Consider the following 17,992-nt stretch of genomic DNA (forward strand, 5'->3'; position numbering starts at 1 on the left):
GTAAAATAGCCTGGATGGAGTCCACACAAGCAATCCCAGGTTCTGACTTTAGGCTTAAGTAAACTACAGTGAGTGCACTGGATATTTCAATTGGCACTTTTATTCCAGCACCGAAAGCAAGCAGCTGTATTCTAACATTCAGGTTTCCTAACATTCAAGGTGGTAGGAAACGCAATAAAAAGATATTCACTAAACAGTTATGGGAATGTATGTATGTAACAATGCTAACACCACATCCTTACTAGAGACAGCTTGCACGGCAAAGTCTTCTCAGAACTACATCTTCAGCTTTTGAGTTGTGCAGTTGGGATTCTTATCAGCCACATCCCTTGGTTCATTAGGTGGAGGAATCTTTAGGTCAGAAGGCTCCACCTTCCAGATGTCCCGGGCATATTCCTTAATGGTCCTGTCACTGGAGAACTTCCCAGAGGCAGCTATGTTTCTAATAACCAGTTTGGTCCACTCTTTAGCATTCTGTGGATAGACCAGATCACAGCACTTGAATGCAGATACAATTCCTAGCACAGCGTCTGTTCTACCGAGTGCCTGAAACGACTGGCAAACTCCTCTCTAGGACTATGGTTGGACACCAGCCCTGAAGGGAACAGCAGCATTACTATAGTACCCAAGAGGGAAAGTGTCTAAAGTTTGAGTGAGGGCAATTTTAGAAAAACGTGTAGGCCAGCAGCTTGGAGAGGTAGGGTTAGCACAGCACATGAGCCTGTTCCAGGGAAGACATGCCTGAAGGTCACTTTCATAGTTCAGTATTTGGACACACAAAAGCTTTGCACACAGCTCAGGATCAGTGACTCAATCTGCCATTATATTCAAGTAACTGGTAAGTCACTACAGGTAGATGCACTGGGCTAGATCTACCTCCCCCAAACCAGTAGATACAGTGGATTTACCAGACTAACCCAGTAGGCCCTGGCACAAGTTAAGAGCAGCTTTCAAGATGCTCTAACTTGCAGTAGGGAATAAGTCCCCAAAGGCCACTTTGCAGTAAGGCTCCAATCACATCCCAGCCCCCCCCCGGATCGTTCCCTGCCCCATTCTTACCATATACAGCTGGCTGACTTTGTCTTGGCATTTGACATATGCCTCATAATCTGCAAATACTTTAAACCTATTGGAGCAAAGAAGAAAGTGCAAGTCACTAACCCTGCTCCTACAGACATTTTAAATACCTGGGTGACAGCTGACTAACATTAAATAGAAAACTATAATGCTCATTGGTCTGCCCTGTTTAGAGCTGAGAATTGACACACAAACCAGGAAATACTTCACGAAACATGTATTCCTGACCTGTTTGAAAGTCTTCGACTTATTCAACTAGAACTAACCCCCATCCTAGCCTGTATCCAGTTGTCAGTGGAAAGAGGGATAATACGGACTATCCAAGACAATGGTACGCCAAAGACATTCAAGGAAGACAAGAAGTCATGGGAACTAACATTTATTATGTAGTCCCATAGCGCCTACAATTTCAAAGTAGCTGCCCGCATAATAGGTACAGCACCCTCTGCTACAGACAGCTTTTAGTCCAAGCACTGCCAGAGACAAACACCCTCCTCCTGGTCTGAAATAGGGAAAGAGCAGCAAGTGACACCCTGGTTACTGTTCACATTCTAGGAGAACTACAGGCTGTACCATTCAACAGGGCTGGTAAGAAACCTCACAGCAGAGGAACATCATCTGTATACACTTGTGACAAAGGCATGTGCCCAAATGTATCAGTTTTATGTTCCCAATAGGAATATTAAAAAAAAAAATGCCAGAAATCAATTCCAACAAGTTCTCTAACATTAGAATTGTAGAGAGCCTTTCACCCCCCCAAAGAATCCGACATTGCTTTTCCATCAATACAGCACTCTGAAATACAGTCACCTCGGGGGAGAGCGTGACAGCGAGGCAGGTAAGTGGCAGCCAGTACATTGCAAATCTGGGGTCCAAAGAGTTTTGGCTAAAGATACTGCAGCAAACAGATAAGTGCCATGGACTGCATGGGGGAGACGGGACCTCAGCTCCTCAAGCCACATCTGAAAAATCATGCATACTACTTCTCATAACACAAGAACTAGGGGGTCACCAAATGAAATAAATAGGCAGCAGGTTTAAAACAAAAGGAAGTATTTCTTCACAACAGTCAACCTGTGGAACTCCTTGCCAGAGGATGTTGTGAAGACCAAGACTATAACAGGTTGAAAAAAGAACTAGATAAATTCATGGAGAATAGGTCCATCTATGGCTATTAGCCAGGATGGGCAGGAATGGTGTCCCTAGCCTCTATTTGCCAGAAGCTGGGAATGAGCGACGGGATAGATCACTTGATTCCCTGTTCTGTTCATTCTCTCTGGGGCACCTGGCATTGGCCACTGTCGGAAGACAGGATACTGGGCAAGATGGACCTTTGGTCTGACTCAGTAGGGCCGTTCTTATGTACACATCCTTGGAAGGATAAAGGCCTAAATGGACCCTGCTGGGGTCTCTACCTGGTACTAGGGAAGACAGGTATTTTGAACTGAATGCTCATAGCACTAAGCCAGCTCCTGCCCCATAGTTAGTATTTCAGAGGTGGTTCCTACCTGTCATGGTAGAACAACATGTTGGTCACTTCATTGAAAAGGTCAGGTTGCTTTGGAGAGAAGAAGCCACTCTTGATCTGATCAATGGCCTGCTTCAATTCAGGAAGTTTCTCATAGTATTCCTGAGCATTGTACCTGTGGTGCAGAGAGGGAAGATGTTTAACAAGCCATTTTAAATGTCTATAAGTTCTAAAACTGATGAATCCTAAAGCTAAATTTTACCTACTGCCGTGGTTAATACACTAGTCTGGTGCTCTGGTGCCCTCTACTGCTGTCGTCCTTTTGATGCAACAGCCCTTTAACGGAAGCGCTTTCCACCTACAGGGTATTCAGAAGTTGCACCACTTCCTAATGGCTTTGTTCCTTGCCAAGGTAAACCCATGCCTATGCTGCCTCTAAGACGGGATTACAGCAATGCCCTTTCTTGGGAGCTACTCTTAGAAAGCTACTCTCCAAGGCTGGGCTACCGAGCCAAGTGGCAGTCTGAATGCACAAAGGCTGAAGTTCAGAGTTATTGTAGTTGTGTTGGAACAGGAGAGGAGAGAGACAAGGTGGGTGAGGTAATACCTTTTATTGGATCACCTGCTGCTGATGAAAGAGACAAGTTTTGGAGCTGTTGGCCAGCAGTGTAATTCAAAGCTTCATTTGTATAAAGGCCCAGTCCAGGGGACTGTCTATTGTTTTTTCCCTTCCCTCAAAGCTCTCCTTCATGTAATGCTGTACAAGAACCTCACCCTTTCTTGTCCAGCTCTTCAACATCCTGGATCCTCATACCAAAGATGAACAAGTTCTCTTCTCCAGCCTCCTCTGCCATTTCAACGTTTGCTCCATCCATGGTCCCAATGGTCAGGGCTCCATTCAGCATGAATTTCATGTTTCCTGTACCAGACGCTTCAGTGCCTGCTGTGGAAATCTGTTCAGACAGGTCGGTTGCTGGAATCACTGCCAATAAAATGCATTAAGAGGTTCACAACTACTGGCTTCATTCCTAATTCCACTTGAGTCAATTTAAAGTCTAAACATGACTCCACCCTTGGCATCACTGCCCCGTTTAAGAGCAACATCCATTAGCGTCCTCTGATGGGTGTTGTGTTGGCGCCTAGTTCCAGGGATTTACACAGATCAAAAAGTTTGCTGCTGACGGGGACCTAGCTTGAGAAAGACATTGGCAGGACAGACCAGCCTGTTGCAATTTCCTAATCAATACGGACACTTTGTAAATCCATCCTTCAGAATACAGGTTTTCACACTTAGGCTCCTGATCCTACAACTGGTTCTGGGTAGTTGGAACGGTGAATCCATACAGAGGTCTGCATAGATCCACTTGCAGGGCCTTAGAGTTCCTTAGAATTCTGGCCGTAGCTTCATCCCTAAATCATCATAAAAAACTTATACCAGGTAAGATTGCACACTGCTTGGAGAACTCTAGAGCAGAGACCACTCTCCTCTGCAGTTTTTCAGCTGTGTTCGTGTTTAGGAGACTTATTCTTGCTGTTTGAATTGCTGGTTTCTTTTACCACCACAACGTGCACAGAGATGGAATTTTCAAGATAACCCAACTCTAGAAGATTCTAAACTCTCTCAAGAGCTCCTGCAATGTTGACACAGCCATGAGAGACAAACTACAGTTGTAAGCTCCATGGGAGGGCCTTGTTTTGTTTTAAAAAACACACACAAAAAGAAAAAGCGTTAAAGTAGCAGCTTGACAATCCAGGTAATAAAGTGGAAGAACAGACCCCTCGCTCACTCTGAAAGGGAAACTGCTGTTAACCCCACCAGCCGTGCTTTGGCTCGTGGGTCTACATATAAGCAGCAGTGTGTCCAAGCTCTCAGTGGGGAAGAAAAATCTTAACTGCACCCAATGAGATAGGCCGCTTTATTGTAATGGCAGTTATGTCATCCTCCAAACCATACTGCATGGGCAGCCTCTACCACGGCTCTGTACAGCACGTTACCTTTTTCAGCCAGGGACACGCGGTAGTTCTCCAGAAAGATGACTTTCAATTTGTTTCCGACCACAGGGTCATTGTTCACCACATGACCCACAGCTGTAATGAGTCTGATGATCATTTTAGCCATGTGGTATCCTGGAGCAGCCTAGTAAAGAGCCACAAGTTAAGGCGGTTAATAACTGTACGCACATTTGTTGACCGCCATTTTGCTCACACAGCTAGTTTGGTGGAACACCCTATTTTTGTTACCCTGTCTTTTTCCCCTCCACACCCCAGCCCGCTTGTTCCTTGTGTCCACCTGTTAGCTTGTCATTTCGACTGTAAACTCTCTTGGGCGGGGACCGTCCATTATCCTGTTTGTGCTTTGCCAAGTTCAGTGGGGCTCTGACTCAGCTGAATCCTTTCAGATGCTACCACAAGAGGCAGATTTTTCCAAGAGTGAAAATCCCATTGAAAGTCAGTGGGACTTTTATGCTCCTAAATCCCTTAAGTGCTTTTGAAAATCTCCCCCATAAAGCGTCAAACCACCACCCCCCTTAAACAAAGGCCAGTGGGATTAACTTACTTTGCCTCCAATAATAACTGTCCTAGGCACAAATGGCTTCATAGGATCTCTCTTTATGCCTAAAAGAAAAAAGGAAAGGCGAAATTACCGAACATTTTCAGTACAGGTGTTGCCGTCTTCACACCTCTCAGTGCATGCCCGGGTCAGATTGTCTCCTTCCGAAAGGCAGACACCAGGTGAGTGACTTACGGTTGTACATGGTGATAATGTGCAGACAGTTCATGAGCTGACGTTTGTACTCATGGATTCTCTTCACGTGCACATCAAACATGGAGGAAGGGTTAATCTTCACTTTGTATTCCTTCTCCAAGAACTGGGCAAACTTGACTTTATTCTCCTGCGGAGCAGTTCAAAGAGGCATTATTGCACACAACCGAGTTCACACCATCCCAGGGCTCGTCCAGAGATTCCCTAATCCCTTACCTGTTTCACTTTGGAAATCTCCCGAATAAAGATATCGTCATTAACAAACTTATGCAACTTTGTCAGCTGACTTAGATCTTTCACATAGTCCTCTCCTATTTTCTGTAATAATAATAATAAAATAATTCAATACATTCATCTCTACAGTTACGGAATAGCCTTTTTACACAGGTGCTGCAAATTTAGCTCAGTCCATGCAGACATACACAGAACACATGGTATTCTAACTTCCAGAGGAATCAATATTTTTCTAAAGGCAGCACTTTTGTTCAAGAAATTTTAACTCAACAGGCTGAAAACTAAAATGACAAACAAGGTTTGAAAAAGGTCGGCCAATTATAAAAATTGAAGGAGTTAGAGGTCCAAGGTTAACCCCCACCCCCTTTCCTCAAATCCCTCTCCCGCAGAGTTTTTCAAAACACATTTGCCAACTTGGCTTCACTAGCAATGTGGTCAAGAGCCTAGGATCTGGGCTTGAGTGGTTTGGGATTTAGGACTCTCCTAACTAGGGCTTATTCCAATAGGTCCCTGCTCTTAAGAGGTCACTCCAAAAACAGGAGTTAAAAGGCAGAGCCTCTGACAAGCCCAGCATTCAAAAATGTCTATCTGTAGCAGTATTTTGAAAGGCACAGCTATTGTTTTATTCCCTTTGGGGGAAGTGTACTGGGGCACGAGTCCTGTGCATGTCCTTCTACCCCCTACAAAGGGAAAAGGAGTAAGAAACCCAATGTAGTTTTCAATTCTCCAAAGCTCCTAAATTAAAAAAAAAAACCAACCCACTTTCACTGCTCACTCTGGCTGCAGCATTAGAGAACAAGGTGGGTGCACCCTGCAAACACTCACTCTGGCTCACGGAGACTATTGTTACGGGGGTGGGGTAGGAATACTCTCAAAGAGAAACACAGGAACCCTCTTGATAGCATCTCATGAGATGGGGGACCAGTATTTTAAGCAGGCATTTGATGGCGTAAGGCCGTCTGGGCAGGTTTCCCAGTCAGGAGCCAGGCACGCTGAGAGAGGCTGGGCGAGAGGAGGGGGGACAGGGTGACCAGCGTGTGGAACTGGAGTGGAGCTGCCGCTTTTTCTTTTCTTTCCAGCTCTTGGATCTAGTGCTGCCCCATGGGGGATGGGGGTTGGTTTCCCCCAAGACGCAGAGGCATCCAGCTGCCGCATTCAATGAGGATGCAGAGAGCATTCCCAAAGCGGTGTCTCCCTTGCAGAAAGAACGTTACCATTTTAACACATTGCATCGTGCCCCAGCCCTGCTCCCACATGCTCCCAGGACACGTGCATACAGAGGTGCTGTTGTTACCTCTGCTATGAGCTCTGCCAGTCCTGGGTTGCAAAGCAAGAGCCAGCGCCTGGGGGTGATTCCATTGGTCTTATTCTGAAACTTCTCTGGTTCCAGGTCAGCAAAGTCCTTGAATCTAGGACAAGGACAAGGGAACGGTCTTATTCTGAGAGGCTCAGTGCAAAGCCATTACGGGAGTGGGTATCACTGCATACAGGCAGCATTGTCTAGTGTTTAGCGCACAAGATTAGGTGGCGGAAGATACAAATTCTACCCCCAGCTCTGACCATGGGTGACTCACTGCATGGCCCTCAGCTAGTCACGTACCGTCAGAATCTCACTTTCTGCACCATTAGAAGTGGGAGTTGCAATGATGGGGAATTAAGGGGAAAAAGGCTAATTTTACGGCCATTTCGATTACATTTATTTATGAATGACTGTTCATGCAAACATTGCTAATCCTGGCTTGCTCTTGGCATCATTCACAAATGCTTTGCACTCTTGCTCCGCACTGTGCTGATTTGATCCTGACTCAGACAAACACGATTTTCCATTTTATAAGAATTTAACTTAGTTGTACGCCAATCTTAGTTTGGTGAACCCGAGTGTCACGATTTCAGACATCTTACTAAACAGGGGCAGGCACTGCTGTACTTTGCAATTCATCCAGCCGCCATATTTATTGTTTTTCTAACTTACACCTGAGTCTTCACGATATCAGAGTGGATCTTTGCTACGCCATTAACAGCATGCGAGCCGATGATGCAGAGATGGGCCATGTTGATTCTCTTGACGCCTCCTTCCTCGATCAGGGACATTCTTCTCAGGCGGTCAAGATCATTAGGAAACAGGGCTCTGACTTTCTGTGAGGTTGGAGATGGGATAAAGGCCAGTCATAAATTAAGATCAGGTGCTCTCTGAGCCAGCAGAGGGAAAGCACACCCCCTGCCCAATAGCATCTGGGTTCTGGTCAATGCAAGGACTGCTATATGGTAAAACCCAATCCTATGAAGGTCTCTGGGGCCATCTGAAACCTTTGTAAAATTTGGGTTGATAAAGAACAGCTTCAGTTTTGATATGGGGATAGATCTAAATTTTGGAAAACAGATATGGGGGTTCAGCTGCATTCTGTTCGAGTGCCATCCAGATGACAAATTAAAAATCATTACAGCACATTTTTGAAGAAAAAAAATCCACAGCAACTAGATCACGGATACGTTAGAGCATCAATAAGCTTAGTCGCTCTACAACTCAATCAATCCCAAAATAATCAGAACAAAGAAAACCAGCCATCCCCGACAACAAATAAAAGCAGCCCCCTGTATGGGCCAGATGAAGCGTTTAACGGGCCTTGTTTAGGAATGGCTGCACGTTATCATCCTCTACATGAGTTATAACACCACCACCACCACGTTCCAGGCAGTCCGGATGGCGACACAAGTGAATTCTGCTTGGAGTTCTGTTGCTGCCTGTAGTGGGGGAGCTGCCCCACTCCGGCATGGAAGGGGTTCAGGCAAGCCAGAGAGGCTGCGCAGAGCCCCAGCCAATCATGGAAGGGCTTATTGAGAGCCAATCAGGGCCAGGCTGGGCCCTATAAGAAGGCTGCAGGGCAGTGAGGAGCACAGTCTCTCCCCNAGGGCCAGGCTGGGCCCTATAAGAAGGCTGCAGGGCAGTGAGGAGCACAGTCTCTCCCCAGGGCCGGCTCTACCATTTTTGCCGCTCCAATCAAAAAAACCAAAAAACAAAAAAGACAGCCGCTTGGACTGTGCCGCCCCAAGACTGGACGGAATGCCACCCCTTAGCATGTGCCGCCCCAGGCTGGTGCTTCCTTCGCTGGTGTCTGGAGCCGGCCCGTCTCTCCCTGGAGGGCAAAGCGAGAACTGGCTCTTAGAGAAGCACCTAAGACAGAGCAAGGCTGGGCAGGGTCAGCAGAGGCTGGGGGAGCTCCAGGCAGACAACTGCCAGACTGGGGCCCTGACACAAAGCAGCAGAGAAAGTGCTGGGGCAATGGGTAAGTGGCCCAAGGAAGCAGGCAGCAGAGGAGAGTTGGAGGGGGCAGTAAGTGGCTGCTGCTAGAGGGTCCCTGGGTCAGGGCCAAGAGTAGCAGGCAGGCCTGGGTCCCCTGCTTTCTCCCACCAGTGATGAGTGGCTAAGCCAGACTGCAGTTTGCCCTTGGAGGAAGGGGCTAGACAGAGGACTACCATGAGCCACTGAGGCGAGTGGTAGAACCAGAAGCTGCTGGTCCCCCAGAAGGGGTGTGAGTGTGAGTGAGAGAGTGCATGCGCGCCAGTGGAGCGGGCACAGCCGGAGGGCAGTGTCCAGAAGCGGACACCACAGTCTGGGAGTGACGTGGGTCCGACTCGGAGGACGGTGGAGACCGAGAAAGTAACAGAGGGCGAGACAGCACTAGTGAAGACGCTCTGCCGAAAGAGCTAATTCCCAAACCAACCAGCAGGAGGCGCCGCGGTGGTGAGTCTGCCCTGTTACACTGCCATTCTAGCGGTTTTGTTCCTCTCCTTCCCATCATTTACTGCATTTGAAGCCCTGTGAAGAGTTTGGATCATTGACATCTGCAAGTCCTTGTCTCTGCCCTCTCTGGTAAATCGAATACATTATCCGGTCTCCCCTGCTCCCACAAATAAATATTCCATGTGTCGGGGCAAAGCACCTTTACCCATTGGCAAAGTGGTTTGATTCACCAGTTTTTCCTTTAGGAACCAATTTAGTGTTTGTGATTTCCACCCCCACTCAACTTTATAGGGCCACTGATACAGCATGATGCAAAAACAAACATTCCACGGAGGGTGCGGAGGGGAGGCGGGAATAGAGAGACCGATTTTGTTAAAGTGCATCCTGGCTTGGATTCACATTTACATTAAAGGCCCCTTTGTGCTGCCAGAGAGCAAAGAGGCCTTATTGTGCATGAGATTTAAGCCCTCCCTTGTTTATTTTACACTTCTGGGTCAGCCGCATCTTGTCTAGAGTGAGCTTAATATTTCAGGAGGAAAACAACTTGATGTTCCTCAGAGTGACTTCTCGTTAAAAATAGATAGATCAAACAACAGCCAGTCTGGGATAAAGAGCAAGCACAGAAAAGGATTGCCTATGGTTTAGCCCAATCCTTATGTCAGGGACCCCCTTCTTTTCCCTACCCTCTGTTGAAAAAAATTAAGCACAGATCCCCACAGCCCATGTCAGAGAGAAGCCACTCAATTACAACCGCCATGCCCTGGCATAGCACAGAAAGATACCGGATGCTTCCTTTCCCCTCCCACAGCGGGATGCGTTCGGCACTCAGAGCGAGTGTCAGTTTCATTTCAAGTTACTTACGTCCAGATGCCTCTGGTTTATTTCGTAAATTATTTGCAGATGTCTCGGCAGCAGCTTCTCCACGAGATCGACCGGCCAGCGCTCTAGAGCTTCAGGGAGCACCGTGTGGTTTGTGTAGGCGAAGGTCTGCTTAGTAATATCCCAGGCCTGGCGTTGAATAAAGGGGGTTAACGGTTAAAAGAGTAAAGCCAAGGACACCTCAAACTTGTACAACACCCACATGCTACCCACTCTGACAAAACTTTACTCAGGCCCAGTCCTGGGATACAGATGGTCCTCTCACTAGGTGGAGGTAGGGCTGTATGTGCTTGGGGGCTGGCTCTGCTTCAGAGTCCCTGAAGCATAGCAGGAAAGTAACTGAATCTCTGCAGCCTGGCCTACACTAGAACGTTAAATCAGTTTGACTACATCGCTCAGGGGTGTGAAAAATCCACACCTCTGAGTGGTAGAGTTAAGCGGATCTAACCCCCCCCCCCCACGTAGACAGACCCCTCTCAGGGAGGTGGATTAAATACAGCGACAGGAGAACCCCTCCCATTGGCTACACTGAAGCACTACAAGTGTAGACAAGCCCTGTATGTGCATTCGCCATCTGTAAAATGGGGGTGATGCCCCCTCCTGTGTCTCCTCTCTGTAAATGGTCAGCTCTTACTAGGTAAATGTACACCACCTAGCACAACAGGGCTATGTTCTCGTTTGGGGTCTCTTGGAGGACACGCCAATAAACAACTTGTCAATCTATGCTGGTCACTCCAATTGTCTCTCTTCATGACCTATGATGAAACAGGCCTTTCTGACAAGCAAGAACATTGTTCAACAAAGGGAAATTCAGTTCCTTGCAATACACCTATATGCTTCCAGCAGGAAGACTCATTTTGCAGATCCTTAATGCTATGCTTGTTTCTTTCAGATAAGAAGAAACAGGCTTTTTAAACTCCCATGAATTCTGATATGGAATGGTGAACTTTTTTTAAATTGGCATTTTATTAAACTCCTATATAAGAGAGTTCCAGATTGTACTGGTCAAACAGAACATTGCAGTCTGTGGCTGCTAGTTATTGGTTCCATAAATCCTAGCTTAGTTACTGCTCTAAAGATGCAGATTATTGATGAAGTTATTCTAGACCAGTGGTCTCCAAAATGGGGTGCGCAAGAGGATCCTTCGGGGTGCGTGGCAGGAGCAGCACCGCTTTGGCAGTCTGGGCGGCTTTTTTTTTTTTGGCGCGCTTGGAGCGGCAAAAATGGTAGCGCTGGCCCTGTGGTGTGGCAGGGGGGGCGTGCTCAAACATTTTTTATTGATGGGGTGCACGATCAAAAAAAGTTTGGAGACCACTGCTCTAGACAGCAGTAGTTCCATACCCTGCATGAGAAAGTTAACGTGTCCTAATAGCCACTTTTAACTACTAATTTTATCTAAGAAGTTTTAGCAGGTTTACAAATCCTTGCCACAAATATCAGACAATCAATCATTACAACAATGAGCCTTTGTTTAGAGAAGCATACAATACTATAGTCATCAGCTGTCTCTATTTAACAGGCTGTTACCATATTATAGAATGAGCATCTTTGCATAGATGGCTTTGTGCTGCACAGGAAAGGATTCAGTTTCCAAATGGTTGGTAGTCAGTTAGCTTACAAGTGCCACAAGAGAAGTGTCAGAAGAGTATGTATAAAGAACACACACATATCGGTGAACATCTGACTGGCATGTGTGCCACACCCACTGAGCAAGCGCAGTGTGAGGATTTGTGTATGCACTTGTGTGTATGCAACCCAAAAACCAAAATAAAGGCATATCTATATCTATAGATCTGATGTTGACAGATGCAAAAGTGTTAGACTCTTGAAAATGTAGGGCTACCACCTCTTCAGTAGTCATTTATTTTATTGATTTCTGAACAGATCCATTCTTTTATAGCAGAAATCTTACGCTTTTGCGAACAGGGGCTGCTAACAGGGAGTTTCGCAAGGGAGTTCTCCAGGTGAAGGAGGAGCAATACAGCAACCTTGGGGTAAGTGACTGTCTGTAGTGTGTGTGTGTGTGTTTGGGGGTTACTTGCTGTGTGCTGAGCTTGTGTTTGTCAGTCTGTTTGTTTGAAGGACCGTGTGCTGTGGCTGGCAGTTGGAAGCTGTGAGCTTCAAAGGAAGGTCTGAAAGTTAGAAGCCTCTGGTAATTGGCGGAGCCTTAATCAGTGGGCGGGGCATTCACACAGGCCAGGGCTTTATAAAGCAGCGCACAAGTGACCAGGGAGCTTTTGCTAACAGGGGCTGCTAACAGGGAGTTTCGCAAGGGAGTTGGGAAGGAGCGGGGGTCCCTTGCCGGTTCTGTCTGTTTCCCTTTATTCCCCTTAAAACCTATAAACCAAAACTACATTCAAAACTTCTTGCTTAAACAACCCTTTCAGCAGACAGGGGGCTGCAGACAGGGGAGTTTGAGAGGGAGATTGACAGAGTGAGACTTACGATGGTTAGGAAGACCCGCAACACCTGTGCCAGCACTGCTTCTGTCTCCTCCACCTGCGCCTGGAGCCAGACAGAGCACCTGAGCATGGATGCTTCTACCCAGATCCTGGTGTGGTTTTGCAGAGATCGTAACTTGCAATTTCCACTTACTGATATCCAGGCTTGGGGGGGACCATCCAATGTGAAAGGTGCCTGCTGGTGGAATCTCTCAGGCAGCAGGTGGGATAGCTACAGGAGGAGGTGGCTAGGTTGAGGAGCAGCCGAATCCACAAGCAATTCCTGGATAGCGTCCATGTGGAGACAGCTGAGGTAGCTGTCCCAGTACACAGGACTGCTGATACACCACTGGTGGAGGAGGAGATGGCTCAGGGTGGACACTGGCAGCTGGTTATTTCTGGCAGCAGGCAGTGCTCCACCCCCGCTCCGAACCCTCCCGCGTGGTAATAGGTAACCGTTATGCTCTTCTTGATACAGGAGAGAAGGAATCGCCCCCTACAGTAAAGGAGGGGAAGCCTCGTACCCCTAAGGTTGTGAGGTCTGCTGCCACCACTGCGAATAGGAAACGTAGGGTAGTGGTGGTCGGAGACTCTCTGCTGAGGGGGACGGAGGCGCCCTGACATTTCATCTCGGGAGATATGCTGCCTGCCGGGGGGCCGTATCCGCAATGTTACGGAGGCATTGTCGAGGATTATCCAGCCCTCTGACTACTACCCCATGCTAGTCATCCACGTGGGCACAAATGATACTGCGAGGTGTGATACTGAACAGATCAAGAGTGACTACAGGACTCTGGGAGTACAGGTGAAGGAGTTTGGAGCGCAGGTGGTATTCTCAGATTCTTCCTGTCAAAAGTAGGGGCCCGGGCAGAGACAGATGCATCACGGAGGTGAATGCCTGGCTGCGAAGATGGTGTTGCCAGGAGGGCTTTGGCTTCCTCTTCCTCGACCACGGGATGCTATTCGAGGAAGGACTGGCGTTCACCTTTCGAGGAGGGGAAAGATCCTATTTGGACACAGACTGGCTAACCTAGTGAGGAGGGCTTTAAACTAGGTTCGACGGGGATAGGTGAGCAAAGCCCACAGGTAAGTGGAGAACATGGAGGCCTGGGAGATGGGTCGTAAACAAGCGGGTGTGTGGGCTATAATGGCAGAGAGAAAAGAGGGTCAGGGCAAAACTGGGAGGCAAGATCAAACCAGTATCTTAGATGCCTATATACAAATGCGAGAAGTATGGGTAATAAGCAGGAAGAACTGGAAGTGCTAATAAATAAATACAACTATGACATTGTTGGCATCACTGAAACTTGGTGGGATAATACACGATTGGAATGTTGGTGTGGATGGGTACAGCTTGCTCAGGAAGGCTAGACAGGGGAAAAAGGGAGGAGGTGTTGCCTTATATATTAAAAATGTACACACTTGGACTGAGGTAGAGATGGACATAGGAGACGGAAGTGTTGAGAGTCTCTGGGTTAGGCTAAAAGGGGTAAAAAACAAGGGGGATGTCATGCTAGGAGTCTACTACAGGCCACCTAACCAGGTGGATGAGGCTTTTTTTAAAAAAAACTAACAAAAATCACCCAAAGCCCAAGATTTGGTGGTGATGGGGGACTTCAACTATCCAAATATACGTTGGTAAAACAACACAGAGGGGCACAGACTATCCAACAAATTCTTGGACTGCATTGCAGACAACTTTTTATTTCAGAAGGTTGAAAAAGCTACTGGGGGGGAAGCTGTTCTAGACTTTATTTTAACAAATAGGGAGGAACTCATTGAGAATTTGAAAGTAGAAGGCAGCTTGGGTGAAAGTGATCATGAAATCATAGAGTTTGCAATTCTAAGGAAGGGTAGAAGGGAGTACAGCAAAATAGAGACAATGGATTTCAGGAAGGCGGATTTTGGTAAGCTCAGAGAGCTGATAGGTAAGGTCCCATGGAAATCAAGACTGAAGGGAAAAACAACTGAGGAGAGTTGGCAGTTTTTCAAAAGGAAACTATTAAGGGCCCAAAAGTAAGCTATTCTGCTGGTTAGGAAAGATAGAAAATGTGGCAAAAGACCACCTTGGCTTAACCAGGAGATCTTGCATGATCTAAAAAATAAAAAGGAGTCATAAAAAATGGAAACTAGGACAGATTACAAAGGATGAATATAGGCAAACACCACAGGAATGCAGGGGCAAGATTAGAAAGGCAAAGGCACAAAATGAGCTCAAACTAGCTACAGGAATAAAGGGAAACAAGAAGACTTTATCAATACATTAGAAGCAAGAGGAAGACCAAAGACAGGGTAGGCCCACTGCTCAGTTAAGAGGGAGAAACAGTAACAGGAAACTTGGAAGTGGCAGAGATGCTTAATGACTTCTTTGTTTCGGTCTTCACCTAGAAGTCTGAAGGAATGCCTAACATAGTGAATGCTAATGGGAAGGGGGTAGGTTTAGCAGATAAAATAAAAAAAGAAGAAGTTAAAAATCACTTAGAAAAGTTAGATGCCTGCAAGTCACCAGGGCCTGATGAAATGCATCCTAGAATACTCAAGGAGCTAATAGAGGAGGTATCTGAGCCTCTAGCTATTATCTTTGGAAAATCATGAGAGACGGGAGAGATTCCAGAAGACTGGAAAAGGGCAAATATCGTGCCCATCTATAAAAAGGGAAATAAAAACAACCCAGGAAACTACAGACCAGTTAGTTTAACTTCTGTGCCAGGGAAGATAATGGAGCAAGTAATTAAGGAAATCATCTGCAAACACTTGGAAGGTGGTAAGGTGATAGGGAACAGCCAGCATGGATTTGTAAAGAACAAATCCTGTCAAACCAATCTGATAGCTTTCTTTGATAGGATAATGAGTCTTGTGGATAAGGGAGAAGCTGTGGAAGTGGTATACCTAGACTTTAGTAAGGCATTTGGTACGGTCTCGCATGATATTCTTATCGATAAACTAGGCAAATACAATTTAGATGGGGCTACTATAAGGTGGGTGCATAACTGGCTGGATAACCATACTCAGAGTTGTTATTAATGGTTCCCAATCCTGCTGAAAAGGCATAACGAGTGAGGTTCCGCAGGGGTCTGTTTTGGGACCGGCTCTGTTCAATATCTTCATTAACGACTTAGATATTGGCATAGAAAGTACGCTTATTAAGTTTGCGGATGATACCAAACCGGGAGGGATTGCAACTGCTTTGGAGAATAGGGTCAGAATTCAAAATGATCTGGACAAATTGGAGAAATGGTCTGAGTTAAACAGGATGAAGTTTAACAAAGACAAATGCAAAGTGCTCCACTTAGGAAGGAAAAATCAGTTTCACACATACAGAATGGGAAGAGACTGTCTAGGAAGGAGTACGCCAGAAAGGGATCTAGGGGTTATAGTAGACCACAAGCTAAATATGAGTCAACAGTGTGATGCTGTTGCAAAAACAAAAAACAAACAACACATTATTCTGGGATGTATTAACAGGTGTGTTGTGAGCAAGACACGAGAAGTCATTCTTCCATTTTACTCTGCGCTGGTTAGGCCTCAACTGGAGTATTGTGTCCAGTTCTGGGCACCGCATTTCAAGAAAGATGTGGAGAAATTGGAGAGGGTCCAGAGAAGAGCAACAAGAATGATTAAAGGTCTTGAGAACATGACCTATGAAGGAATGCTGAAAGAATTGGGTTTGTTTAGTTTGGAAAAGAGAAGACTGAGAGGGGACATGATAGCAGTTTTCAGGTATCTAAAAGGGTGTCATAAGGAGGAGGGAGAAAACTTGTTCACCTTAGCCTCTAAGGATAGAACCAGAAGCAATGGGCTTAAACTGCAGCAAGGGAGGTTTAGGTTGGACATTAGGAAAAAGTTCCTAACTGTCAGGGTGGTTAAACACTGGAATAAATTGCCTAGGGAGGTTGTGGAATCTCCATCTCTGGAGATATTTCAGAGTAGGTTAGATAAATGTCTATCAGGGATGGTCTAGACAGTATTTAGTCCTGCCATGCGGGCAGGGGACTGGACTCTGACCTCTGGAGGTCCTTTCCAGTCCTAGAATCTATGAATCTATAAAACGTTTTACAACTTAAAGATAAACTTGAAATGCGCAGTTACAAAATTGGCCTCCGTAAGTCCCTAAAGCTGTACTGACAAGGCCTGCTCCCTATCACTTTCTTCAACTTTGTGGTCTTGATCACAGTTTAGCTAGATTACAGGGGTAAATCCAAGAAGCTTGTCAATATTATATCATACACCATGAGAAAGTTAAGGGATTATCTAGACAGTTGCTCTTTAGCAAGGCTACGTTTGCAACGTTTGGTATTCTCTATCACAGGAAACAGAAAAAGCACAGAGATGATTTTCCAAACCTTAGTCCATGGCAGTTTTTCAATGTCCACAAAAACCCTCATCAATTCGGGAATGGCCAGTGCAGGGTGAGTGTCATTCAGCTGTATCGCTACCTATAAAAATAATACAAAATTCAAGCAACCAAACCTGTAATCCTTCATTTTTGCCTCTCAGCTAACTGCTTCGAGACACATCAAATGTGCTACCTTTCCACGAATTTGTTCCCTCCATTGAAGCTGGGTGGTTTGAAAGCGAGTTCTTAGTCTAGGAAATATCATATCAGATCCTGAGAAGCCCAGTTGGTCCTCACCACCAAAACATTTATGAGGAAGTGGAACGCATGCTTTGAAACTCCATCATTACAGACTTCACTCGGCCATTATCCCATGATGTTTACCTGATCTGGAAAAGAATCAAACATAGTTCGAACGCTTTCCGTGCTTCCAAATTTGGATGCTTTGAAACGTCGGATGATATCCTGGAGGGTGGCAGCCACAACAAAGTACTCCTGCTTCAGTCGCAGTTCTTTGCCTTCGAAAAACTACAAGCAAGAACAGACAGGAATGCTACACAATCTGAACCTTTAAGGGACAGATGCAGTACAAACAGGGCTGAATTCTCAGTTGGTTTGAGCTTAATTGATCTGGGTTGTTCTAACCTTACAGTGCTGTCTTGCTGAATATCATTTGTACTATGCGACAAAGTCCTGTGGCACCTTATAGACTAACAGAAGTATTGGAGCTTAAGCTTTCGTGGGTGAATACCCACTTCGTCAGACGCGTGTATTGGAGCATGCGTCTGACGAAGTGGGTATTCACCCACGAACGCTCATGCTCCAATACTTCTGTTAGTCTATAAGGTGCCACAGGACTCTGTCACTTTTTACAGATCCAGACTAACATGGCTACCCCTCTGATACTTGACATTTGTACTATGCAACCCAGTCAAATTGACTGGTTTTAAAAGGACTTCTTCCTAGGTAATTTGCTCAAAAAACTATTTTTTTTTTTTATAAAGATGACATTACTTTTTGGTTTTGGTATTTCCCCAGCAGCATTTGCAAC

General features: G+C 46.0%; 1 protein-coding gene across 2 annotated transcripts in view; it reads right to left on the bottom strand.

Moving 5' to 3' along the window:
• Positions 1-82: 82 nt before the first annotated feature.
• Positions 83-17,992, bottom strand: part of PYGL (glycogen phosphorylase L) — a 40,998-nt gene continuing 23,088 nt past the window's right edge. The window contains exons 8-20 of one of the 2 annotated variants that reach the window (XM_034767841.1): positions 17,326-17,469; positions 16,949-17,041; positions 10,147-10,293; positions 7,516-7,679; positions 6,838-6,952; positions 5,526-5,627; positions 5,292-5,439; positions 5,103-5,161; positions 4,541-4,682; positions 3,320-3,527; positions 2,586-2,720; positions 1,060-1,126; positions 83-474 (exon numbers count right to left, since the gene is read on the bottom strand). In XM_034767841.1, the coding sequence (XP_034623732.1) occupies positions 277-474; positions 1,060-1,126; positions 2,586-2,720; positions 3,320-3,527; positions 4,541-4,682; positions 5,103-5,161; positions 5,292-5,439; positions 5,526-5,627; positions 6,838-6,952; positions 7,516-7,679; positions 10,147-10,293; positions 16,949-17,041; positions 17,326-17,469 (1,722 nt within the window). In that variant the 3' untranslated portion in view covers positions 83-276. The remainder of the gene's footprint in view (positions 475-1,059; positions 1,127-2,585; positions 2,721-3,319; positions 3,528-4,540; positions 4,683-5,102; positions 5,162-5,291; positions 5,440-5,525; positions 5,628-6,837; positions 6,953-7,515; positions 7,680-10,146; positions 10,294-16,948; positions 17,042-17,325; positions 17,470-17,992) is intronic. The other variant, XM_034767840.1, reaches the window with a different exon arrangement.

Source organism: Trachemys scripta, chromosome 4 (genome assembly GCF_013100865.1).
Source record: "Trachemys scripta elegans isolate TJP31775 chromosome 4, CAS_Tse_1.0, whole genome shotgun sequence".
NCBI lineage: Eukaryota > Metazoa > Chordata > Testudines > Emydidae > Trachemys > Trachemys scripta.